Source organism: Gossypium hirsutum, chromosome A12 (assembly GCF_007990345.1).
Source record: "Gossypium hirsutum isolate 1008001.06 chromosome A12, Gossypium_hirsutum_v2.1, whole genome shotgun sequence".
Taxonomy (NCBI): domain Eukaryota; kingdom Viridiplantae; phylum Streptophyta; class Magnoliopsida; order Malvales; family Malvaceae; genus Gossypium; species Gossypium hirsutum.
In genome coordinates, this window is record NC_053435.1 from 77,904,766 (window position 1) to 77,930,679 (window position 25,914).

At 36.2% G+C, this 25,914-nt stretch overlaps 4 protein-coding genes and 1 non-coding gene across 7 annotated transcripts; 3 read left to right on the plus strand and 2 right to left on the minus strand.

Moving 5' to 3' along the window:
• The first annotated feature begins 266 nt into the window (after positions 1 to 266).
• On the plus strand, positions 267 to 5,928 carry LOC107934087 (cytochrome c oxidase-assembly factor COX23, mitochondrial). The gene is made up of 3 exons (XM_016866436.2): positions 267 to 418; positions 5,392 to 5,468; positions 5,576 to 5,928. Exons 1-3 carry the CDS (start codon positions 328 to 330, stop codon positions 5,621 to 5,623), a joined length of 216 nt encoding a protein of 71 aa, XP_016721925.2. The 5' UTR covers positions 267 to 327; the 3' UTR covers positions 5,624 to 5,928.
• A 152-nt stretch (positions 5,929 to 6,080) lies between these two features.
• On the minus strand, positions 6,081 to 8,135 carry LOC107934065 (cytochrome P450 714C2). Its single transcript, XM_016866413.2, has 5 exons — positions 7,771 to 8,135; positions 7,456 to 7,682; positions 7,134 to 7,375; positions 6,688 to 7,051; positions 6,081 to 6,615 (listed from the first exon to the last, which is right to left on the minus strand). Exons 1-5 carry the CDS (start codon positions 8,078 to 8,080, stop codon positions 6,190 to 6,192), a joined length of 1,569 nt encoding a protein of 522 aa, XP_016721902.2. The 5' UTR covers positions 8,081 to 8,135; the 3' UTR covers positions 6,081 to 6,189.
• Positions 8,136 to 8,258: 123 nt separating this feature from the next.
• Positions 8,259 to 12,249, plus strand: LOC107934074 (putative casein kinase II subunit beta-4). 3 transcript variants are annotated; one of them, XM_016866425.2, is made up of 5 exons: positions 8,259 to 8,803; positions 9,206 to 9,424; positions 10,506 to 10,615; positions 10,705 to 10,870; positions 11,726 to 12,249. In XM_016866425.2, exons 1-5 carry the CDS (start codon positions 8,650 to 8,652, stop codon positions 11,854 to 11,856), a joined length of 780 nt encoding a protein of 259 aa, XP_016721914.2. In that variant the 5' UTR covers positions 8,259 to 8,649; the 3' UTR covers positions 11,857 to 12,249. The 3 variants fall into 3 exon arrangements, 2 of the variants coding, with proteins under 2 accessions (XP_016721914.2, XP_016721909.2); XR_005906148.1 differs by having other exon boundaries at positions 8,316 to 8,860; positions 10,705 to 11,607; positions 11,696 to 12,249; XM_016866420.2 differs by having other exon boundaries at positions 8,399 to 8,860.
• Positions 12,250 to 13,232: 983 nt separating this feature from the next.
• LOC107934094 (uncharacterized) lies at positions 13,233 to 16,099 on the plus strand. Its single transcript, XR_005906149.1, has 3 exons — positions 13,233 to 14,553; positions 14,866 to 15,126; positions 15,471 to 16,099. It is a non-coding gene; the product is annotated as an uncharacterized protein (transcript).
• Positions 16,100 to 16,393: 294 nt separating this feature from the next.
• On the minus strand, positions 16,394 to 18,548 carry LOC107921903 (uncharacterized). The gene is made up of 5 exons (XM_016851722.2): positions 18,439 to 18,548; positions 17,380 to 17,437; positions 17,263 to 17,265; positions 17,055 to 17,162; positions 16,394 to 16,924 (listed from the first exon to the last, which is right to left on the minus strand). The coding sequence occupies exons 1-5, from the start codon at positions 18,546 to 18,548 to the stop codon at positions 16,394 to 16,396; spliced, it is 810 nt and encodes a 269-aa protein (XP_016707211.2).
• Positions 18,549 to 25,914: the final 7,366 nt, after the last annotated feature.

Here is a 25,914-nt window from a genome sequence, read left to right on the forward strand (position 1 = left end):
ATTTGAAAGAGAATAACGTAGTTTTTTTTATGTTTTGCATTTGTTAAAATTAATCTATAAGCTCGTCTCACTCTAAAATATTAAATTGTTCAAAAAACAAAAGTATAGAGATTAGTTTTAATACCTATATTATTATTCTGGTTTTTTTACAGAAGAGTTTTTCCAATTAGTTGTTATCTTTGTTGGCCCAAAAATGTTGTAAGAAATGGGCCAAAAAGTTAAAACTGGATTTGAAATGAAAATGATCCGGCCCATTAGCCCAAGAATTGCTTTCTTACCTCATACGATGGCTCCAACTTGTTTGTTTCCCTGGAAAATACAGAATCAATGGCATCGAGAGCTGCAACACCGCCTTACCCCAGTGGTGCCAGGATCGCCGATTCTCCATGCTTCCCAAAGTACACCGCTTCTCTCAAATGTAAGCTATCTCTCTTAATTCTTCAATCTCTATTTTTGAAACAATTTTGTTTTCGATCAAATTGAATCATTAAAGCCCGAAACTTTACTTTGCTTGAATCATAATATTGTCCTTGTCTTACTTCAATATAGTTGTATTATAATTTTCTTGAAAGGAAAGTTAATCTAATTTGTCTTTTGAATTAAAAATAATAGTTCTTGAAATTTTCCCTCTATGCTACCTTGTGGCAGGTTAATTGAATGAAAGTGGGATTAATTAGATTGTGTAACAGACTAAAATCAAGAGAAAATAATTTTATGGGAAAAGAGTAGTGTAGAAAAAATTGATGTTAAACAAATATAAGGAAGAGATAGTAGAGAAAATTGCTTTTGAATATTTTCTGTTAATTTTAATTCAGCACCTGTTTTACATATATAAAGGATGTCGTACTTGACATACCTTGAAAAATCAGAAATTGATAAAAACTAACAGTAACAAAAATCAGCAATTGGAAACAGCCAAGAAAAATAATAGCTGTAATGAAATGACATTGCTAATGGATGTTTTGGAGTATTTTAAATTTGTCCTGCAACAGTACTTCCTCCATTGAAGCAATCCTTGTTCTCAAGGATTGAAGTGTGGATATTTTTGTTGAAGGTCTTGTAATATCTCCCAAGAAGCATCCTCTGGAAATGAATTAGTCCATTCAACAAGAACTTCTGTCATGGCCCGATTCCCTCCTTTTGTCATCCTCGATCCAGTACTCGAGTAGGTTCCTTAACAATAGTACCATCATCGGCTGTGAGAGGTAATTGTGGTTGTGCAATCTTGCTGCCAATATGTTTTTTAAGCTGTGAAAGATGAAATACAGGGTGAATTTTAGAGTCTGGTGGTAATTCCAATCAATACGCCACTTGGCCAACCTTGCTAACAACCTGAAATGACCCATAATTCTTGGGAGCCAATTTCATATTCCTTCGATTATGAACAATATGCTGCCTATAAGACTGGAGTTTAAGATAAAGCCAATCACCTTGCAAAAAATTTCTCTCACTATGTTTCTTGTCAGCTAGATAAAACTATGATCCACCGAAGCAACTAAGGATTCACCTACGAGCTATGGTAAATGGATAGGAGGGGGTTGCCCATGGACAACTTTGTAGGGAGTTGCTTGTTTAGAAGAGTGGTATGATGAATTATACCACCATTCAGCAAGGGCCAGACAATGCAACCATTCTTTAGGCTTCTTGCCGGTCATGCACCTCAAGTATCCCTCTAAACTTTTATTGACAATTTCTGATTGATCGTCGTATAGAGGATGGAAGTGCCTTCCAACCAGGTATGCACCCCATTTCTTGATTGGCAACAACACTGCCATCATCTCTTTTTCATATATAGATAGTGCTTGATGCTATAGACCCAAAGCTTTACTAAAGTAGGTCATCAGTCGCCCTTTTTGGGTAAGCACAGTTCCCACCCTCAAGCTGGAAGCATCATTCTCTACAATAAGTTCCACATTGAAGTCAGGCATAGTTAGTACAGGAGCTGTAAACATAACTCATTTGAGCTCTTGAAAAGCATGTGTGGCTTTTTCCGTCCAATTCCATCCATCTTTTTTTAACAAAGCAGTTGAAGGTTGTGCAATTTCGCCATACCTCATAATGAAACGTCGATAATATCCCGTTAGCCCCAAGAAACCTTGTACATCTTTCCATTGGCCAATCCTTAATACAGTTAACCTTCCTCTCACCCATAGTAATTCCCCCTCTGCTGATAGCATGGCCTATGTAGTTCACTTCCGTAGCCCCAAAGCTGCACTTACTGGGTTTTACATAGAGCTGGTTGGATTGAGGAACATCCAACACCTATCGAAGATGCTGTAAATGAGTACCCCTATCAGGTGAGTACACCAATATATCATCAAAAAACACCAGTACAAATTTTATAAGGAATGATTGAAAATTTTGATTCATTAAACTCTGAAATGTGGCAGGAGCGTTGGTTAGACCAAACGGCATAACCAAAAATTCGAAATGCCCTTCCTCCATTTTAAAAGCCGTTTTGTGGATGTCGTCCTCAAACATTTGGATTTGATGATATCCCAAAAGAAGATCCAACTTTGAGAAGTATGTTGCATGTACTAATTCATTGAGGAGCTCATCAACAAGAGTTATGGGAAACTTATCCTTGATGGTAAGTTCATTCAGTTCCCTACAATCAACACACAACTGCCATCTTCCATTTTCTTTCCGTACCATAAGCACGGGTGAAGCAAAGACACTGCTACTATTGCGAATAATACCAGCTTCTAGCATTTGCTCAATCATTTTCTCCAATTCATCTTTTTGTATACTAGGGTACCTGTAAGGTCGAAGCCTCACTATTTTTGTTTCATCAATCAAGGGTATACGATGGTCTTGCAATCGAATGGGGGGCAGCTTAGTGGGCCAAAAAAAAAAAAACATCATCATATTCTTGAAGTAATGTTTCCAAAGTGAAGGATTCAGGGGCAGCATTTGACTTCACTTGGTTGTGAATCACCAACCAGAAAATAGGCACATGGTTGTGGTCTAGTACTAGTTAACAACATAGAAACTAACTTAGCCTTGTGTTTCGAATTAAGCATCTCTATCTTGTTCAAATGAGCTCCTTGCAAAGTCACCCATTTTGAACCCATTTGAAATTGCATCGTCAATGCTGAGAAGTCCCATAAGATAAGGACTTAGATTAACTAGCCAATGTACCCCCAATACAATGTCACAACCTTAGCTACATTGCAATCCAAAAAGTTGTGAGTATTGCCGTTATCGATTAGTACCACTACTTTCTCTTAAACAAAGTAGCAGAAACTCGCATGGTCTGATACCCAGTAGTACCCTAAATCGCATGCAAAGACAAGATTGGTTGCTCATTGCCATCCCCTTCGGATCCTAGTAACTTTGGTGAGACTCAACAATCAGCAAACAGTTCCTGCTGCCCCTTATCATCAATTCTCTCAGCATTGAGTTGATATAACTGTGATTTGAGGCACTTATGGCCTACAGTGTATTTAGTGCCACACCAATAGCAGAGGCCTTTTTTTCTCCTTTCTTCCATTTTAGGAGTTAATGGTGATTGACAGTAGGATGAGGTAAAGTGGTATTGGGTTTGGTGATATTAGAGGTGCTTGGTTTTGCAATACTAGTTGGTGAGGTAGAGCTAGTTTGTGAATATTTTGGAGTGGGTAGTAATGGAGGTAAAGTGGGTGTAGTTGGCTTTAGTATGGGCTGTGTATAGGTAGTGTGATAGGGATGAGGTGAATTTGGAGGTCTCGAATAGGTAGCAGGGCTGCTTCTTTTAATGGAAAGGTGTATTATAGCTTCCACTTGTTTTGCTAGGTGTAATGCCTCATTTAAGTTTTTTGGTGTAAACAATTTCACAGAAGGTGCAATATCAAACTTCAAGTGTTAATGAAAATACTGAGAGCATAAGGTTTCCAGAGGTCCAACAAATTCAATAAACTTAAAAATTCATCATGGAAGTGATCAACAGTACATGTCTGTTTCAAAGCAACTAAGTCAGCCATGGGGTCCTCATATTCACTGGGAGCAAAGCGATCACACATTTCAACCAAATACTTAACCTAACTCAGGTTCTCCATTCCTCCTTGCGATTTGACAAAATAGTGATGCCATTGGAGTGCCTTTCCGTCTAAGCTCGACATTTCTGTTCGAACCTTAGATGTTTCAAGTACCTGTTCTGCCTCAAAGAACTGTTCCAATTTTATCACCCAATTTTTGAAATCATCCCCAGAGAAACAAGTGCCCATCGACACAAGACTGACCAATCGTAACTGGCAGTGCATTGGGTTCAATTGAAAATGGTGATTTTGCACTAGTTCCAACTCCGGTCACACTAGATTCTGCTGGGCTTTTACCTTTATCAGAGAAAAGATCCCCTTGTCATCAAGTCGAGAAACCCCTTGAGCTCTGACTTAACTTCAACTTTCAGGTCCTCCAACTTTTTGTCAGGTTGTTGAACCTCTTGTTTAATATTAGCCACATCTTGTTGTTTTTACCCAAGCTCTTTCTGAAGTTGTGTTTTTGTCATGGCTGCCAGGAATCAAAGGCACTGAATACCACTGTAACAGATTAAAATCAAGGGAAAAGAATTTTATGGGAAAAGAGTAGTGTAGAAAAAAATGAGGTTAAAGAAATATACGGGAGAGATAGTGGAGAAAATTACTTTTGAATATTTTCTGTTAATTCTCTTTCACTACCTGTTTTACATATATAAAGGGTGTTGTACCTGACATACCTAGAAAATCAGAAATTGACAAAAACTAACAATAACAAAAATAAGCAATCGAAAACAGCCAAGAAAAATAATAACTGTAATGAAATGACATTGCTAATGGACGTTTCGGAGTATTTTTAATTTGGCCTGTAATAGTTTGTTGCTACTTGATTTATATAATCTAGAAAGAAAGGAGATAATTTTTTAGATGTAATGTAATGTAACCTGGTTAAATCTTGTCTTTTACATTGTCGTTCATGAATTATGGCAATGTTGGAGCTTTTGGCAACTCTGGGTTTCTTTAGCATGGAGATCTTATTATGGAGTTGAATAACTATATGAAAGAATTAATTGTAAGCAATGCACATATGCTTGAAACATGGATTCTTTTTTGTTATTTGATGCTATTAGGGATTGAACCCCAAGAATCCAGCATTTACCAGCGGTAAGACATGGCTTTTGGCTTGGAACATGAATATCAGTGATACCTTTCTAAGATAATGTTTGTTACCTTTTGCGGAGTAGATTGCCATTGGTTTCTCGAATATAGTGTTTACAGCTTATTGGATCACTCTTTACACATGAAGTAGGGAAGAAAAAGCATGGAAGCTTCGAAGCAAATATGATTCTTTGTCATCATTAACTAATTCCCATTGATGTCCTAACCTTTTTCTTTTTAGATAAAGGCCAATTTTTAATGTTGAAGTGTTGATCTTCAGGTCTGGAAGAATATGGCTCCGACAAGAGTAAATGCCAAGAACATTTTGATGTTTACAAGGAATGCAAGAAAAAGGAGGTATTCCATTTTCTTTTTCCAATTGTTGTGTATATTCCATTTGTTTGTAAATGGCTATAGTGCACTGAGCATTACATATTTTTTGCTTTTTCCCCCCTTTTTGCCAGAGGGAGGCTCGTTTGGAACGCAACAAGAATCGGTCCTTGTTCTCATGAATCCCTCAAGATTTTCTTCACTATTCGTATGAAGCTGAAGTTATGAGTTCGTGGGGGGTTGATAATTTTCTCCTGTTGAGTTGCTATAGAGTTAAACCGATACTCAACATAAACTCTGTATAATTGTTGACTACCTTATGGAGTATAGAAATTCAATACCAATGTTCTTTATTGTGTGCAATAATAGCAACTGTGGTTCACTTAGCTATGGCATGTATCTTAGAATTTCTGTTTCAATGTAATGAGAAGTTTAGACTTTAGTATCAATTACTTATGCAAAATAATCCCAAATCGTTTTATTTTAAGCATTTGGTGCAAGTTTCTTTAGTTTCTTCCCTTCTTATGTGGAGATTATTGTGCAAAAAAGAAGTCAAATTCTTGGAATCTGCTGTTTCCATGAACTTCTATGTTTGAATCTTGATGATGGCTTCATCTTCTACTAATCTGGACCTTTGAATTTGTAAAAGTACAACACAGATTCTATAAAAGCAATAATACATCAGGTCATGATGTTTGTACTTGGAGACATACTCCACGTTTAGGCTCAAAAACCTTTTAATAATCCCTTAAACCCTTTTTATGAGGAGACGGACTCCGTGTTCTGGCTGTATAACCAGCCTGAATGCAGGGGAGTGAACATATGCCGGTGATAGAGAGAAGCAAAACTTAGATAAAAGCAGAGATAGAGCCACCTTCAGTTCTGCCATTGCGAAGTGTTGTCCAGTGCATATTCTAGCCCCGATGCCAAACAGCATGTAAGCCTGTGGAACCTTGCAAGCCTCAACAATCCCATTAGCAAATCTTTCTGGATTGAACCGGTGCGCATCGGGACCCCATAGCTGAAGAGATTGTTGTAAAGCTGGGATTGGGATTTGGATGTTCATGTCTTTGGGGATCATGATGCCTTTGAAATCAATGTCTTCCAACGCTTGTCTTATCACAAAAGTTGCAGGTGGGTATAGGCGTAATGTCTCTAGAATCACCATTGTGAGCTGCCAATCGGGAAAACAATCATTAAACATAAATGGATGATCGATGCAAAGCTTGTTGTTACATTGACATACCGTCTTCATGTTTGTAAGTGCATTAGCATCCAGAAGAAATCCATCTTTACAAGTTTCAAGAACCTCGGCACGAACACAAGCTTGCCAATCTGGAGATGCAGCTAATAACATCAAGGTCCATGAAAGTGTACTAGCTGTGGTTTCATAACCAGCAAAATACATGTTTTTGCAATTGTTCACTATGAACCTCTCCTTAGATAGTCCTTTGTAATCATCATAGGTCTCAGCACCGTCGAGTATCATCTGTAAAAGATCCTTCCCGTGTGTAGCCTCCTCGGTGCAATGATTCACTACACTCAATATCAACGAGTCAATTTCTTTCTCTAACTTCCATATCTCTCTGTTGTTTTTACTTGGCAGGTACCTTCAATATTTTGCAACAGCAAGTTCATATATGTATGTATATGTATATGAAGTTGAAGAATGAACGTGGTGAAATTATATACCTCATACCAGGAATCCCAATGTAAGTTTTAGCCATATCCATTTGCAGTGCTTTTAGCTTTGAGAATATTTCTTCCCCTTTGGAATAATTGCTGCCAAAACAAGCTCTCGAAATTATATCAGCAGATAAGCTTCTCAAATCCTCATCAACTATAATCTCTAAAATGCCTTTCTCCCATTCAACTCTACTCTCCCAAGATTTTAGCATTGAAATCGTAGCATCCACCATTAGGTTCACCATTCCCTTTATAAGCATTGATATTACACGATTGAAATGCTTGTAAAATGAAACATGAGAACATTGAAAGGGTTGGGGTACCTTACCTTAACCTTGTCAGGAAAGAACTCAGGAGCTATGATTTTCCGTTGGTGTGACCAAATGGGGCCACTGGACGATAAAATGCCTTGTCCTAGCAGAGGTCCTCGGTCCTTAGTTAGATAGGATGGCTTCCCTAAGCTTAATGACTTGTGTAAGCCAATTTCTTTCAACATTTCCATATCTGTTGTGCAAAGTAGTTGCAGGTTTCCAGTTGAATACAAGAACATAGACCCTGTCACCACAAAAGTGAAAATTTTACATCTGCAAACTATCAAATACTGCAAAAAGACCCCATTTTTATTGGGAAGAAAAATGCCTACCATATTCATTTCTCCATTTGTCTAAGTAAGGATATAGAGTGGGAAACCAGTGATGAGAAAAATACGGTTTGAGATCCTTGTGAGCAGATTTTGCAGTAGACAGTGCTTGAAGTTGGATCCTTTTCATTTCATGGATATTCCCAGATAAGAAAGAAGGGCATGGTCCTTTGATTCCTTGGTTTTGAAGTTTCAATCTAAGCTTTTTTGGCTTCAACAACACGCCATTGTAAAGATGAAAAAGCAACCCCACAAATCCAGTCAACACAACTGATAAAATCAACAAATTTAGCCCTTCTGTTTTTTCCTCCATTTTCCTTTCATACCTGCTTCAATCTAAGCTCTCCCCTCTTTCCTAAAACTCAAATTGTTAAAATATACTCTACTAGTTAATCAATGACAAAGAAGGCTTGAAAATGACATTTCTTTTTAAACTTATTTTATTTTTGCTGTTTTTATAATGGCTTGAGTATGGGCTTGGGCATTGTCCAATGGAATCCTAAGGAATTAATTTAATAAAAAGAATCTGCCAAGAAAAGAATTGAAAAATGGAAAAAGGAAATGGAAAAGGAGAGAAAACATTACAAGCACCAAGCTTAAGCCAAGCCACCAACAAGGACAAGAAAGACAAGGGAGACAGAGCACCTTGTGGAGCTCGTGTATCCTTCTTTCTGATTAAGAAACCCTAGTTTTCACCGTCTCTAACCAGCCCCTTTTTTATTCTCCATTAATCGCCGCCGTTTCATCCTCCCATCTCCTCTGTAAAACCCCTTATTTCTCGAATCTAGGGCTCCTTCTCGTCTCCAAAAAAGCTTGAATTTTTGTATTAATATCGAAAAAGTTGGGAGCTTTTGGAATTTGGGTTGTTAAAAAAAAGAAGTTATGTATAGTCATAGAGATCGGGAAGGAGGGCCATTGGATCGGAAGCGCATTAGTGATGTGCTGGACAAGCATCTAGAGAAGTCGCCCTCGTCGACTTCGAGGGGATTGAATAGCAAAGACAAAGAAAGGTCCTCCGTTCCTTCAACTTCCACTGGTAAATCCCAGCTTGATCATCGCTCTGCATCGCTTTCCAAAGCCAAATATTCTGATGGTTAGTGCATTTCCATGGGAAAAAGTGTTTTATTAATCTTATCCATTTGCAAAGCGCATTGTTGAAGCCAAAATTCTTGGGATTTTGGCTTGCTGAAAATAGGTTGTTGGTAAAGTTGAAGTTTGTGCCATGTCCTCATAAGCTTTGTTTTTTCTTAGAACTCTAATGATAAAATCTTAGTATTAGCATGTTTTAGCTAGTTATAATTCCTTTCTTATAACCTTATTGTCATGTTTTACATAAGCCACAACAGAAACTATTTGGAACGTCAATAATGATTGATAAACAAGTAATTTAAATTTGAGATTCTTCTCAATGACCTGTTATTACTGTTCTTGATTGCAGAGGAATCTGAAACAGACTGTGAAGAATCTGATGTTAGTGGTTCTGATGGAGACGACACGTCTTGGATCTCGTGGTTTTGCAATTTACGAGGCAATGAGTTTTTCTGTGAAGTTGATGATGAATACATTCAAGATGATTTCAATCTTTGTGGCTTGACCAGTCAAGTTCCTTATTACGACTATGCGCTGGATTTAATATTGGACGTTGAATCTTCTCATGGTAAGCATTTCATTGACATGGATTGCAGCATATGAACTTTGTTTGATTCAGTATTCACTCGTAGTATGCGATATCATTTTCCTAATTTTAAACCTGTCTTTAGTAGATGTTTTTGCCTACTTGATTCATAGATACATAAAATCTTGTTCTTGGTTCTTCCTTGAGTATTTTGTCCCGGAAAGAATTTTAGATAGCCAATGGAAATTTTCTGGGAAATAAGGTGTGAGACAAAAAAGTATCATGGAGCTGTAAGCATTTCATTGACATGGATTGCAGCATATGAACTTTGTTTGATTTGGTATTCAACCGTGGCATGCGATATCATCTTCCTAATTCTAAACAGCTCTTTAGTAGATGTTTCTGCCTACTTGATTCATAAATACATAAAATCTTGTTTGTGGTTCTTCATTGTGTGTTTTGTCCCGGTAAGAATTTTAGATAGCCGATGGAAGTTTTTTGGGAAATAAGGTGTGAGACGAAAAAGTATCATGGAAGCCCTAGGAGTCGGATAATAGGCAAATCAGTCTCTATATATTAAATCAAAGAGCAAATTAGACCCTGTACATTAAATCAAAGAGCAAGCTAGTCATTTCTATTAAAAATTTCATCCATTTCTACTATTAAAAACCGGTCCCTGTATGTCAGAATGAGGTATACGTGGCCCACCACATGTAACTTTCTGGTTATTCTGTCAGTCACGTTAGTTTTTATCAATAGAAATAGATGAAATTTTTAATAGAAATGACTAGCTTGCTCTTTGATTTAATGTACAGGGTCTAATTTGTTCATTTTTTGAGTATAAATGCACAATGCCATTTGACTCCTAGTATAAGGGCCTTCATGGTACTTTTACCGGCATGAGACAGCTAACCTTTGTAGCATTTCCAAAATCACAAGCTCATGTTTTTAAAAAGCGTTACACTGAATGAATTGAGGAAGTTGATTGTTGCAATTGGTTTAAAGCTTGTGTTTGTATAGCATTTCCAACCATATAGCTTGCAGTGATAATGTTAGCATTTGCTTTTCACACATTTTTTATTGCTTGATATCATTTGTATCATCTGTCTTTCGGATTTTATAGGTGATATGTTCACTGAAGAACAGAATGAATTGGTTGAATCGGCAGCTGAGATGTTGTATGGTCTTATACATGTTCGTTACATATTAACTAGCAAGGGAATGTCTGCTATGGTAAATTTGCTGTTATTTAACTTATTCTTTCTTTTTGCTTTATGTTGAGTTTGTCATGTTTGAAGCTCTGCTTGCAACTTCAATTTCAGTTGGAGAAATACAAAAGCTATGACTTTGGGAGATGCCCAAGAGTTTATTGTTGTGGACAACCTTGTCTCCCAGTTGGTCGGTCAGATATTCCTCGTTCAAGTACGGTGAAAATCTACTGTCCTAAATGCGAAGATATATATTATCCTCGATCCAAGTATCAAGGAAGTATCCTTTCTATTTCATCTAGAATTTTAACTTTTTATTATTTCTTCCTTGAAATTTTCTAATTTGACTGGCTTTGAGGACTAAAATACCTATAGTTTTGTTTCTCTAAGATGGTACACTTGTGAAATAAAAACACATATCCTACCAAGACTACTTATGTTTTGGACTACCCTCTGTCCTGCATGTGTTTGTATGCTGTAAAAGAACCATGGTGGCCCCTATAGTAAGAGTTAGATTGTATTTTGCCTCTTTTACCCAAAAAATGGGCAAACTAGTCCTTGTAAATTAGATCAAAAAGCAAATTGGTCCCTCCTATTAAAAATTTCATCCCATTGTATTGTGAAAAATTGTCGTGGCTGACAAAATAACCAGATAATGACATTTGGTGTGCCACATGTACTTCATATTGACGTACGGAGACCAAATTTTAAAGGTAGAAACATGAGATTTTTAATAGAAGACCAGATTGCTTTATAAAGGGACTAATTTGCCCATTTTTTGACTAAAGGGGCCAAAATGCAATCATGACTTTTTTTTTATCTAAGTGGATTAATTTGGTGGATTGGAGTAGTTGTGCTAATTTTATGATGACAATCAGAATTGGCATTATTTGGATGTATGTATTTCAATACATTCTTTCCTTAATCAGTTTTTAACTTCTCAATCACATCCTTCCCCTACATTTGATGATTGGGTTTGGTGGGTCAGAAGAGTACCTACATTAGTGGGAGACACCGGTATATATATGTGCATATGCATATGTAGCATAGGTGGAGTTTAACATTGGTATGACTTGTTTTATTTCATGTTTGCTTTGTTGTTCAGCATGGTTATGATTTTCTTGACATTAACAAGATATGGATGGAGCTTATTTCGGAACGACATTTCCACATCTATTTCTGATGACGTATGGGCACCTAAAACCACAAAAGCCAACACAAAACTATACCCCAAGAGTTTTTGGGTTCAAGATCCACAAGCCCTGAGATCATGTAATATTTTCTGTAAGTTGTTTTGAGCGGGATGACGATTTTAACTTGAGCCTATCATGGCCTAACATGCAAGCTGAAGTGGGATTCCATAAAAAAAAACAGGTATGGGAATGAAGAAATAGCAGAAGGAATCTGTCTACAATTAAACTCACAGAGCGTTTGAAAACATAATTTACTTTTTTGCTTTTCATGCGTTGTTGTTGGGGCGGGGGGGGGGGTTCAGGATCTGTTTTTGTGGTTTAGCTGAGATATCCTTTCCACCCTTTGTTGACTTTTGACTACACATTTCGCCTTTTTCTCTATATATAACTCTAACAAATGAGCTTCCTCTGGATTTGTATTCAATAACCAAAAAACAAAAACAATAAGAAAGCCAGTTATATGATATATTCACTGTTTCATTGTTCTGTAGTGTTTTTTTATTCTTGTTGTTGTTTGTATTATTCCTACGTTTTGGGTAAGAGTAAATTATTGTCACACATATAAAGAGTTCTTGACAAGAATAAATCATTATTACATGTATGTAGTAAATAATTCTTACGAATCCAATAAACCAAACACGGGAGCTGGTTGTCATGTTAATTGTATTGCATGTTGAGTCGCATCGTATTGAGAGAAATGAGTAGCCCTTATTTGAAGGGAGTTGGACGAAAGAGTAGGAGAATTATTGTTTATATTAATTTAATAATTTAAAGAAATAAACTCTATTGTTAAATAATCTGGTATATATATATACTGAGACAAAAACTATAATAACAAAATTAGATTAATGGTTTAACAATAAATAATTAAAATTAAGGATTGTTTTTTTTTATTCAATACAATTACTAGACCAAAATATTATTTTTTGAAGGTATTATTAAGGTGGTACTTTAATATATGTACAAAAAATATAGTTTTAGAATGGGTAAAAGTATCATAGAAGTTATATTATGAGTTAGACCGTAAATTAGTTTCTATATGTTTGATAAATTTTTATAGAAAATTTAATTTACTTTTTTATCATTCTCTATTGTTGAAAACTGACTTATTACAGAATTTAGATAACTCGAAATTTTGCAATAGAAAAGTAAACTTTTTGAGAATCTTCTAATTTTAATAAAGAGATATTACAATTATATGATGATTTTTTAAGTAGAGTTATGTGATTTTATTATTTTTCTCGTTTATTTCTGCTAAAAAAATTAACATATTACATGAGGTGTGCTATGTATAGTTTATGCAGTAATTAAATCTAGGATTTGATTGTTTTTTCAAATAAAGAAATTAACATCCGATAGTTTTACAACCCATTCATCAAAAACCTAAAAAAAGGAGTGGCATTTTGAGTAATAAGAGTTTAATTCAAAGGGGGATTCAGAAAAAGGAAAAAGGTCGGTCTATGGGTTTAAAATTAAACCAGAAATTCCACGCTCCTCTTTTGAAAAAAAAATTCCCAAGAAAGGCTTCTCTGCTTGAAAAGCCAGGAAAGATTAGAAATAGAAGGAAAGGGTGATTGAGAGAATTTCCCAATTCGATTCCGAAAGGGCTAAACTCTTTTTTATTAGCAAGTGTTATTTGTACGTATGTAATGCATCACAAGAAATCTGAACTTCAGATCGGGAAAGAAAGCAGCGGTGTCTCTTCCGATTTCAATCCTAAACCCTCCACCGTTCATCATCATCAACTCCCACTTCATCACCTTCAGAAGCATTTTAATTACCATCATCGTTTACAACAGAAATCCGATGCAACAGCGGCGGAAACGGTCACCGTTACCACACCGATTTCGGTTTTCCCTCAGATAATTACCCAGAACCCTCCAGAAAATGGCACAATTGCTCCTCCGCCTCCTCCATCTTCTTCCTCTTCTCCGACCCCTTACAAGAGACCCCTTTTGACCCAGACGCGTTCTCTTACCAAATCCCCTACTTTGTACCGCTTTACGACGCCCCGTCATTTCAATTCCCAAAATACCACTTCTTTTTTTTCCTTCTCCATTGCTGCTAAATCCTTCGTTTATAGGATTCTCCGTCGTTTCAAGAACCTACGTCGGCTCCGAGTTCACCTACGTTTAATCCTTCTTTTATCTCTTCCTTTCTTCTACTTCTTAGTTTCGCACCCAAGCCACTCTTTTTTACTCGACTTCCTATCCGCTTTTGCTTTCTCAGCTGCCCTTCTTTTTTCCCTTAACCTTGCCCTCCCACGCCTCCCTTCAATTTGTTTGTTCATATCCCGTTCCTTTCCAATTAAGCTCAAATCGTCATCTTCATTCTCAAGGTCTCATTTTCCAGTGTTATGGTCCGTTGGATCTCGACCAAAATCCGAAAAGAGAGCAAATTCGGGGTGTTGGGTTCAAGTTTATAGCAACGGAGACGTTTATGAAGGGGAGTTTCATAAGGGGAAGTGTTCAGGGAGTGGTGTATATTACTATTATATGAGTGGACGATACGAGGGTGATTGGGTGGATGGGAAGTATGACGGCTATGGGGTTGAAACGTGGACTAGAGGAAGCCGGTATCGTGGACAGTATAGGCAGGGTCTTAGGCATGGATTTGGGGTCTATAGGTTCTATACTGGGGATGTTTATGCAGGAGAGTGGTTGAATGGGCAGAGCCATGGCTGTGGAATTCATACATGTGAGGATGGAAGTCGATATGTTGGGGAATTCAAATGGGGAGTCAAGCATGGACTTGGACATTACCATTTTAGGTAGCATAAAGATTGGTTTATTGATTTGTTATTGTTTATATCTTTCTTGGCTTATGCTAGGAATAGTTTTTAGTTTCTGTTTGTTGCTTTAATTGCCGGTTGATTGAGAACTTTGTTCATTTTCTGCCCTGTTCTTACATGGTTGGCTTGAGTAGCAGATAGGTACAACATAGGGAAGTTAGTTTATGTTTAAATAAAGCTTTGTGATGTCCGGGTTGCCTTTGTCATTCAAAACTAGCTATATGTTTCTTGCCATAGTATTGTCTTTAACCAACTCATTCTGGATATGAACCTTTTGATTGTTTTATTTAGGAATGGAGATACATATGCTGGGGAATATTTTGCAGACAAGATGCATGGATTTGGTGTCTATTGCTTTGCAAATGGCCATAGGTACGAGGGGCTTGGCATGAGGGTAGACGACAAGGGCTTGGAATGTATACATTTCGAAACGGGGAAACACAATCTGGACATTGGCAAAATGGCATTCTTGATGTCCCAAGTACACAGAGCACTTCATATCCCGTATCTCCTGTTGCTGTTTATCATTCTAAAGTGCTAAATGTGGTGCAGGTACTTATGCTTTTCTGCTTTTAACTTCCACTGGTATTTCTTTTTAAATATCAATGAAGAGGTATTTGGTGCAGTAGAGGGGGAAAATAATTGCTCAGCCTTGTGTAATTTGTATATAATATGTATTGTAGAAAATGTGTAGAAGAAAGGCCTAATACTTTTAGGCCTTGTGTCACTTGAAAAATGCAAAATTTTCCGTGGCTTGTTTTGTTATTATGAATTATGCCCTTGGATGCGATGCAATTCGCCCTTACAGTTTTCATCATTTTCCCGTCGTATCAGACGGAATGTGACAGTGTGAAACTTGATGATGATGACTTATTTCTTGTTTATGTTATGAGCAGGAGGCTCGAAGGGCAGCAGAGAAAGCTTATGATGTGGCGAAGGTAGATGAGAGAGTAAACAAGGCAGTAGCTGCAGCTAATAGAGCAGCTACTGCAGCAAGAGTGATAGCAGTTAAAGCAGTACAAAAGCAAATGCATCATAATAACGGTGACAGCATTCCCATTGTGTGAACTTTCTAACAATGGCTCATTTACCTTTGAAAATGCATTAGATAGCAGCAAGGGATTGATGGCTAATGCGACTTTACTTTCAAATAGCTTTGTGTTTTATACTGTCATCTACTTGCAGTCTTGGTTCTTTCATCAATAGACTGCAGTTTTTAATTTGCTTGAACGAAGGGTAAAAGAGTGTTCAATCCATTTTAACATAAAAGCCTGTATACATGCTGGGAAGAAAATCCTTTGCATTGAAGAGAAGAGAAGAGGTGGAGAAAGATGGTGATGGTGATGGTGATGGCACCTTTTTCTAATTATTTTTTTGCTTTCCTTTCTTGTTACGGTTTTGTAAAGATGAGTTAAGATGTATAAGTGCTGGTGGGCAGGTGAAACCTCATCCAGTCAATGTTGTATTTGAACTTATTTGGTTCTTTCAATGAAGAAAATCATGCTATATGCTATGTTCTTTTAAAGTTATTTTTAATTAATTTTAGCACATGAATTTGCTCAGGTTTCATTCAATGTTAAAACACACCAAGATCAACCCTATAATGGTGCTTTGTGATTTAAGTTGTAGGAAATGTTCAAAGGAGGAAGAAGATCCTCAACAAAATATACATGAGTTAGAAACTGGACACCACTGAGTTAAGTCCCAACCCTTTGGCAATGCACCATTTTCGACATAACTAGAATCATAAATCTCCATATTTTGGCGAGGATTTTGCTGGCATGGTATCCCGGTTCCTCTGTTTACCAGCAAGTTTTTTTTAACAAAGCTCCACGAGTGCAACTACATGCTTCCTTGCCAAGATGATCCTGTCCTTGCCTTCCAAATACTTTGAGTTGGAAAGAGAACAAGCACAGAAAGGGCACAAGAAGTTGCCCTTATCGTCATATCTTGCAGTAGAACCCAAGCAGCTTCTGTGAACCGCGACTGCAGAATCACTAGAACCACAGATCAAAACCTTGCCGCTTAGGTTACACTTGACACATAAGTTCTGTTTTGTAGGGCCAGCTTTCCCAACAGGATTTTTACTTGGTCTGCTCTGCGAACTTAAGAAAAGACTCCTCTTTATGGCAATATTAAGCCGCTCATCTTCATTTTCATATAGCTGATCCATACAAGGATGCTCAAAGGTCCTTGTGGCAACATGCACATCTTCTTCACCTTCACCTGCTTGAGAATCATGTCCCAAATGACAACCGTCTATTTTATTAACTTTAATAGTAATTCCTGACTCATCTTCCATCTGCTTATCACCATGCAAGCAATCAAACTTCTTTATATCACCTTTCAACTGTTTGAAAAAGGGTCAAGAAAGTAATGATAAATAAATAAAAACATGAGCGCTAAAAGAAACTAAATGAATGAAGATTGATACCCCATTTCTCATCATTGCAACAGAAACAAAGACATGAAATTCTGACTTGTTCTAATGAACATTTAGGTAAGAGGGCCTTTTTATGCATAATAAAGGGTTGAACATCCCATCTCAAAAGCTCGGGTCCAGCCTTTTTCAGTTTCGAAAATGAGACCTGATAAACAAAGACATTTGTAACTTGCAATGTATTTCAAAACAACCTGAAGTTCATAAAGCAATGCTGAGATGGGAATATGAATGGTGTATAATTTTACCTCCTGCAATATTTGTTGGAGAACTGAAATATCAAACTTAACTCTTGAATCAGGAGGAGCAACATGTCAGACACCATTTTCAGGGACAATTAGCTCCTCTAAACATCTTAATGCGACCCTTTCGGTTGTATTTTTCCCTGATTCATCTGGAGATACTGGAGCCGATTGATCAAGTCTGAAAGAAGAGAGAAAAAGTGAGTCAACAAACATCAACAGATTTATATTTGTCCATACCGGGTACAATCGAAAGATGTAGATGGGGGAAGCTTGATAAGTATTCAATGCTCCAAAGCAAGGTAAGGCAAGGACCGTCAAAGCGAAAGCTGAATATCGGACCTCGTTTATCCATAAGAACATTGAAGTTCAATACTGTAAGCAGGCATTTGATCTACCTATTATTAAAACAACGCATTTTCAAGAATTTGAACATCTACTTTCCTTTTTCTATAATTATTAAAACAATGAATCCAGCACATCGGAAACGATACACCTTTATAAATCTAAATGGAGCACACTCCAGATTTTCAAACAATACCGGAAATCTTGGTTCCCTTTGTCTGTATATATTAAAGAAGTAGAGAGCTAATATCAGCTATCAACTTCACACAAAATACAAAATGATACGGGTTAAATCTAAGATATGAAAACTTAAAAGAGGAAAAGGGGCAAATGGTGCATTTTAGTTTGAATTAATGAAAAGGTGCGCAACAAGCTTTAATGAAAACAGGGCGTTTTTGTGTAGCATCCATACCGTTAGTTTTAACAATTTTAAACTGTTTTTATTTCTTTTCTTTTCCAGATATTTTCAGTTGTATTTTGGGTGGGAGGTTATGCAATTAGTTATCACAATTTTCATTAAGTTTCTCCTCTTTTCTTTCTTTTCTGATTCTCTCTCTTTTTCTTCTCTTGTTCCTCTCTTTTTTGGTTTTATGTTTATCAAAGGTATCAGAGTTTCAACATTTCTCGATGGCCGAGGAGGGTGTTACTATGCGGTTATAGAAGGACGTGGGTGTGTTGTAGTAGGAGATGATAAAGGTCCAAGAAGAGTTGTCTCAACTTGATGCTAAGGTGGAAGTAAAGCTCAAGGCTCAGCTATAGGAATTCAAGCACGAGTTTAAGTGTGAGATGCATTTGGAACTTCATAACCTTTGTTAGCAATATTTTGGCAATTCAAACTCTTCCAACAACGTAACAACAACACAAACAAAAGGCAAAGGCATCTTGGGAGGGCCACCACCTGGATTTCCTCCTAAGGACCCTTTGGAGGTGCCTCTGCCATTAGTCATTATTGGCGTGACTAACTTGCCTCAATCCTATGATGGAACCTTATTAGACCGTTCATATAGACTATATTGCCCACGATTTGATGGATCTAACTTCAGAGGTTGATGGTCAAAGCTTGAACAATATTTTGTGGTTGAAGGAGTGGCTGAAGTGACAAGATTTGGACCATCATGATGCATTTGGAAGGGAGAATTTTGGACTAGCATCACTTCTATGCCCCAAAACACGGAGAGCTTCACTTGTTGGATTGGGATTGTTATGCCCATAGTATGAGGGAACGGTTTGGATCTAGCATCTTCAAAGATCTTACAGCTGAGTTGGTGACTTTGAAATAATAAGGGACAATAAAGCAATTACATGATCAGTTTGTCAGCCTACTGAATCAATTGCCACTTCCTGAACCATATGCCTTAAGTATCTTTGTAAGTAATCTAAAACTTGAAATTATTCAATACTTACAATTGTTTATGCATCAATTTCTTGTAGAAGGGTTTCACATTGCTAGGCAAGCGGAGAGCATCTTAGGTCAACCTCTTAAAAAGGGATTCTTTGTTAGCTAAAGTTTCTTTTTTTTTGAATGAAAAGACTGATATTATTAGCACAGGCTCGAAGTGCCAGGTGGTTACATCAAAATAAAGCAGAAAAGACAAATATCACTGGAACAAGTAAAATAATAAAAACAAACAGCAAGAAAAACAAAAAAGAAACCGACCAAACGTCTAAAACCATAAATGCTCACATAAAAACATTCTAAAAACCAAAAAACAAAAAAACAAAACCCACTCTAACCTTCAAACAAAAAAGAGAACATCCACAAATACCAGCTAAAAACAGCTTCCTTCTCCTTATAAAAATGATTCAGATTTGAGAGGAAAACCCAAGTGCTTTGAAACCAGTCATAGAGATTCAGAGAACCTTCTCCACTACAAAGAAAACTGTTAGAATTAAGTGACCCAAATTCTTATTTAAATAAAATACGATGGAAAATAAAATAAAAGTAAAATCCATATAGAACTAGACTTCTTTTATTTTATTTTAGAATAAGGTTTTTTAAACCTTATTAAACTTCATCTATTTTATATTGATTAGGATAAGGTGTTTCAATCCTACTAGAATATGGCTTTACAAGCCTATAAATAGACATAGTCTATTCCTCTTGTATTGATTCAATTTTTCGACATAGTGAATTTTCTTCTCCTCTGCCCGTGGTTTTTTCCCGAAAGGGTTTCCACGTAAAATTTGTGTGTTCTTTATTTTTATTTTATTTTATTTTATTTTTTCTCAAATTAGTATCAGAGCTTCCGGGTTATTCATCTCGATCACGGTAATGGCGTCTTTGAAGTATGAAATTTCGCTGTTGGATCGCAACACCAGATTTGTATTGTGGCAGATTAAGATGCAAGCAGTTTTTGCGCAGATGGATCTGGAGGATGCCCTGCTAGGGATAGATAAGATGCTTTCGACATTAACAGATGAAGAGAAGAAGCATAAGGATCGAAAGGCGTTAACACAATTACATCTGCATTTGTCCAACGAAATTTTGTAGGATGTGATGAAAGAGAAGACTGCTGTTGCATTATGGAAGAGGCTAGAACAAATATGTATGTCGAAAACTCTAACAAACAAGTTGCATATGAAGCAACGTCTTTATGCTCATCGTTTGGAGGAAGGTGCGTCTGTATATGAACACTTAACAGTGTTTAAAGAAATTCTCTCAAACTTGGAGGCCATGGAGGTTCAGTATGATAAGGAAGATCTAGGGTTGATTCTACTTTGTTCGTTGCCCCCATCTTATTCAACCTTTAGAGACACGATTTTATATAGCTGCGAGTCTCTCACAGTTGATGAGGTTTATGGTCCTTTAACCTTGTATGATAAGATGAAGCATCTTGTGGTTAAACCCGACTCTCAGGGAGAGGGTCTCATTGTTCGTGGGAGACAAGATCGGAATGCTGATGATGATCATGGTAGGACACAGGAACGAAATCCTCGTGGTAAATCTAAAGGTAGATCGAAGTCTTCAAACAGAGGTAAAACTTGTAACTTCTGCAAGAAGAAAGGGCACATTAAATCTGAGTGCTATAAGTTACAAAATAAGATTAAAAGGGAGGCTGCGAATCAAAAGGGAAAACAACCAGAAAATTCCGGTGAAGCTGATGTTGTAGAAGATTACAGCGATGGTGAACTTCTAGTTGCTTCTATCAATGATTCTAAGGTAAGCGAGGAATGGATACTTGATTCAGGCTGCACCTTCCACATGAGTCCCAATCGGGATTGGTTTATAACTTATGAAACAGTATCTGAATGTGTTGTTTTGATGGGAAATAATGCTTCGTGTAAAATCGCAGGTGTTGGAACAGTTAAAGTTAAGATGTTTGATGGAGTTGTTAGAACATTTAGTGAGGTACGACATGTTCCAGAATTGAAGAGAAATTTAATTTCGTTGAGTACTCTTGATTCAAAAGGGTACAGATATACAGCTGAAAGTGGGATTTTAAAGATTTCCAAAGGTTCCCTTGTTGTGATGAAAGGGCAAAGAAAAACTTACAAGTTATATGTTTTGCAGGGTTCTACTGTTACTAGTGATGCAACTGTCGCTTCCTCTTCCTTGTCAGATGATGATATTACTAAACTTTGGCATATGCGCTTACGGCATATGAGTGAGAATGGCATGGTAGAATTGAGTAAAAGAGGACTTCTTGATGGGCAAGGAATTTGCAAACTAAATTTTTGTGAGCACTGTGTTTTTGGGAAGCAAAAGAGAGTTCGATTCACTAGAGGAATCCATAACACGAAGGGAATATTGAAGTATATTCATTTTGATCTGTAGGGGCCATCTAGAGTGCCTTCGAGAGGTGGAGCTAATTATATGCTAACCTTTATTGATGATTTTTCTAGAAAAGTTTGGGCGTTCTTCCTGAAGCAGAAAAGCGATGTGTTTTCCGCAGTTAAGTCTTGGAAAATTATGATTGAAAAATAGACGAGAAAACAGATAAAATACCTCCGCACAGACAATGGCTTAGAGTTCTGTTCTGATGAGTTTGATAGATTGTGCAAGTCAGAAGGGATCATGAGACACTTGATAGTTCGTCATACTCCACAGCAAAACGGCGTTGCAGAATAAATGAACAGAACGATCATGGAGAAGGTTCGATGTATGTTGTCAAATGCCAACTTATCGAAGTCATTTTGGGCAGAAGCAGCTCTACTGCATGTTTTTTAATCAACCGATCTCCATCCGTTGCAATTGAGAAAAAGACTCCACAAGAGGTATGGTCTGGTAATCTTGTTAATTATTCTGATTTAAAGATTTTTGGGTGTCCAGCGTATGCTCATGTTGGTAATGGAAAATTGGAACCGAGATCCATTAAATGCGTTTTTATTGGTTATAAAGCTAGTGTAAAAAGGGTATAAGTTATGGTGTCCTGAAAATAGAAAAGTTGTGATTAGTAGAGATGTTGTTTTTGATGAAACTGCTATGCTACCTAACTTATCTCTTAAAGAATCTTTCAATAAAGAAAATCAAAAGCAGGTGGAGATCAGATTAATACAAAGTCAACTCCTCAAGCCAGAATAAAAGTTGAGAATAGAGTTGCTTCTTCACCACAATACTCTATCACGAAAAACAGAACTAGAAGAGAAATTAAACCTCCAAAGAAGTATGCCGAGGCTGATTTAGTTGCTTATGCTTTAAATGTGGCTGAAGATATAAATGCAATTCAAGAGCCATCTAATTATTCTGAGGCGGTTAGCTGTGAAGACTCAGAAAAGTGGATGTTTGCTATGCAAGAAGAGATGGAATCACTCCACAAAAACTGAACATGGGACCTTGTAAAACTTCCTAAAGGTAAAAAGGTTGTTCGTTGTAAATGGGTGTTTAAAAGGAAAGAAGGGACTCTAAGAGTTGAAGAACCCAGATATATAGCAAGGCTTGTTGCAAAGGGTTACAGTCAAATTCCAGGAGTGGACTTCACAGATGTGTTCTCTCCAGTTGTTAAGCATAGTTCGATTTGAGCTTTGCTTGGTATTGTGGCCATGCATGATTTGGAGCTTGAGCAGTTAGATGTAAAAACTTCATTTCTACATGGAGAACTTAAGGAGGATATTTACATGCAACAACCAGAAGGTTTTTGTAACACCCCTTACCCAATACCGTTGCCGGAGTCGAGCATGAGGCGTTACTTGACTTAACTTAAAAGTTCGGGGCATAAAAATTTACTTTCAAATTTAATTTCATCATTCATAATAAAGCAGTCCACCTGTACAACAGTCACTAAAATAATTATAATTCAAGCTACGAAACTCTAAATTTATATCCGTAAATTTTCCCTAAAACTAGGCTCATATATCTATTCACCATAAATTTTTTCAGAATTTTTGCTTTATCCAATTAGTACAGTTTATTAGTTGAAGTCTCCCCTATTTCACTAATCGACTATCCTGACCACTCATCACTAAAATTTAATTATCTCTTATTAAAGGCTTCATATGGTGATTAAACTTATTTCTACTGAAAATAGACTCATTAAGGAATCTATACATATAAATTATAACTCATAATTCCTTCTGTACAATTTTTAATGAATTTCTAAAGTCAGAACAGGGGACTTCAAAAACATTCTTGCCCTGTTTCACTAAAATTCAAATATCTAAAAGTATATAATTCTTTTGCTTACTCAACTTCTTTTATATGAAAGTAGACTCTTTCAGCTTTAATTTTATATCTCACTCAACTTCTAATTCTATTTCCACTATTTTTGGTGATTTTTAAAAGTTACATCAATGCTGCTGTCCAAGAACTGCTCCATTGCAATTTTTTTAAAAAAATTCAATATAACCCCTTTATAATTGTCTAACCTTCCCTGCAAATTTCAAATCACAACCAATTCCAGTATTTCATCTACTTCATTTAAATACTAATTAAGTTCAACCAATCAACCATTTCAAACTAAAAACATGTATATATTTCGATATCTAACGCAACCATAACATTCAAATTTACTTTTACTTCAATTCCCTATACATGCCATATAAATCCAAAAAGTTGCTTAACATAAACTACCGGAGTATATCTGGATAGTGTGATTCTTGATGTAGATCCGATCCTCCGAATGTATAAATACGTTAATCTACAAAAACAATAAACACACACATGTAAGCTTATAAAAAAGCTTAGTAAGTTCATAGGCATAAAACTAAATCTTACCAAACACTTGTACACTTATACAATATACACCATTACTAAATTTACCTGTCAACCACAATCTTTGGTGAGTTCCTTGGTATAAACTCACTACTACTTATTCTTTTACCATAATTCCTTTGGGCCCATTTGTCACTTACCATCCTTGATCAAAATTAAGGAACGGTTACGGAAAATTGAGTACTTCACTTTCACTTTGACATATGACCTCTTATCACCTGTCCTTGATCAGATAAGTGTAGCTAGGCTACCACTTATCACTTTGCCACTTGATCAGATAAGTGTAGCTGAAGCTACCACTTATCACTTTATCACTTGATCAGATAAGTGTAGCCACTTATCACTTTGTCTCTTGATCAGATAAGTGTAACCACTTATCACTTTGTTTCTTGATCAGATAAGTGTAACCACTTATCACTGTAACCACTTATCACTTTGTTTCTTGATCAGATAAGTGTAGCCACTTATCACTTTGTTTCTTGATCAGAAGTACTCAAATCCGGTGTTCCACTTAATTTGATCATTTATTCGATTTTCACATTTTTATTTTATTCTCATTTCAACAATAAATACATTTCATCATACATTGTATAATTCATGAAATTAACATTTAATCATTAAATTTCAGCCATATGAACTTATCTGGATCGATTTGCAGAATTTGTAAAAGTTCAGGGACTAATCGGCTACTTTTTCTTTTCCTCGACTTGTTTCAGGTTCTCGATCTAAAATGCAAATTTATTCATTCATCAGCATTTAATTCAATTCTAATTCATTTCACAATTTATGCCTTTAATTTTCGAAATTACACTTTTACCCCAAACTTTACAATTTTTACAATTTGATCCCTACTCAATTAACCCCTCAATTGATCTAATTTTTCTCAATTAACACCTTTCCAACTATTTTAGACTACTACATAGCCTTTCATACTCAAAACCGCAACACCAAACCTTAATTCCCAACTTTTTCACAATTAGGTCCCTAAAATCAATTTCTATCAAAATTACTTAATAAAATCATCATATAACAAAATTAAAGCTTCAATTCCATGTTTATTCATCATAAAAATCCAACACTCATCAATGGTAACTTTCAAAATCAGCCATGGAATCAAAAACTAATGAAATAATTAGTTGGACCTAATTGTAAAAGTATCAAAATCACAAAAATTAGAAGAAATAATCAAGAATTAAACTTACGTGATTTCAAAAATATGAAAAACCAGCTTATTCTAGACCTCCTATGGCGTTTTTGCTGATAAATTGTGAAGACATCTCTAGATTTTTCACTTTTGTCTTTGTTTTAAATGTTTAATTTGTTAAGTTTCCAATTTTGCCCCTGTTTCTCCTTACATTCTGCTGATTTTTTTTACCCAACCGTCCAGCCCATATAATTTGGGCCTAATTGCCTTTTAAATCCCTCCACTTTAGTCACTTAAGCTATTTAATCACAATTTAACAAATTTTACACTATTCCCAATTTAGTCCTTTTTAGTTAATTAACTATCCAAACGTTAAAATTTTCTAACGAAACTTTAATACCAACTCAATGACACTCTATAAATATTTATAAAAATATTTATGGCTCGGTTGAAAATCTTCGAGGTCTCGATACCTCTTTTTTTTATTTTAATTATTTTAATATTTATTCCTAGTACACTATTCACTATTTCAAAAATTTTCCTAACTTCACATTTAACTTATACTTACTAAATTTATAATATTTTCTACTCGTTTGTCAGATTTAGTGATCTCGAATCACCATTCCGACACCACTAAAAATTCAGGCTATTACAGTTTTATAGTCTCAGAAAAAGAGAACTATGTTTGCTTGTTGAAAAAGTCCTTTTACGGTTTGAAACAGTCACCAAGACAGTGGTACAAGAGGTTTGATTCCTTTATGACTTCTCATGATTTCAAAAGAAGTAGTTTTGACAGTTGTGTTTACTTTAAGAAAAACAGTGATGGTTCTTTTGTGTATCTACTTCTTTATGTTGATGACATATTGATAGCAGCAAAAGACAAAAGAGAGATAAGAAATGTCAAAACCCAACTAAGTAAAGAATTTGAGATGAAAGATTTAGGACCAGCAAAGAAGATACTTGGAATGGAGATTATCAGAGATAGAAAAACAAGTAAATTGTACCTAAATCAGAAGGGGTA

Bases quoted from the DNA above. Each gene is read 5' to 3' on its own strand.
- LOC107934087 (XM_016866436.2), top strand. From the start codon at position 328: ATGGCATCGAGAGCTGCAACACCGCCTTACCCCAGTGGTGCCAGGATC. The intron at 419-5,391 runs GTAAGCTATCTC...GTTGATCTTCAG, and splicing joins GTACACCGCTTCTCTCAAAT to GTCTGGAAGAATATGGCTCC. The intron at 5,469-5,575 runs GTATTCCATTTT...CCTTTTTGCCAG, and splicing joins AGGAATGCAAGAAAAAGGAG to AGGGAGGCTCGTTTGGAACG.
- LOC107934065 (XM_016866413.2), bottom strand. From the start codon at position 8,080: ATGGAGGAAAAAACAGAAGGGCTAAATTTGTTGATTTTATCAGTTGTG. The intron at 7,052-7,133 runs GTATATAATTTC...AAAATATTGAAG, and splicing joins ATTGGGATTCCTGGTATGAG to GTACCTGCCAAGTAAAAACA. The intron at 6,616-6,687 runs GTATGTCAATGT...CCCGATTGGCAG, and splicing joins CACTTACAAACATGAAGACG to CTCACAATGGTGATTCTAGA.
- LOC107934074 (XM_016866420.2), top strand. From the start codon at position 8,650: ATGTATAGTCATAGAGATCGGGAAGGAGGGCCATTGGATCGGAAGCGC. The intron at 8,861-9,205 runs GTTAGTGCATTT...TCTTGATTGCAG, and splicing joins CAAAGCCAAATATTCTGATG to AGGAATCTGAAACAGACTGT. The intron at 9,425-10,505 runs GTAAGCATTTCA...CGGATTTTATAG, and splicing joins GGACGTTGAATCTTCTCATG to GTGATATGTTCACTGAAGAA.
- LOC107921903 (XM_016851722.2), bottom strand. From the start codon at position 18,548: ATGACTAATGGCAGAGGCACCTCCAAAGGGTCCTTAGGAGGAAATCCA. The intron at 17,438-18,438 runs GTTTGAATTGCC...CTCTTCTTTCAG, and splicing joins GTTGTTACGTTGTTGGAAGA to ACTTGATCAATCGGCTCCAG. The intron at 16,925-17,054 runs GTCAGAATTTCA...TTTTTCAAACAG, and splicing joins CTAAATGTTCATTAGAACAA to TTGAAAGGTGATATAAAGAA.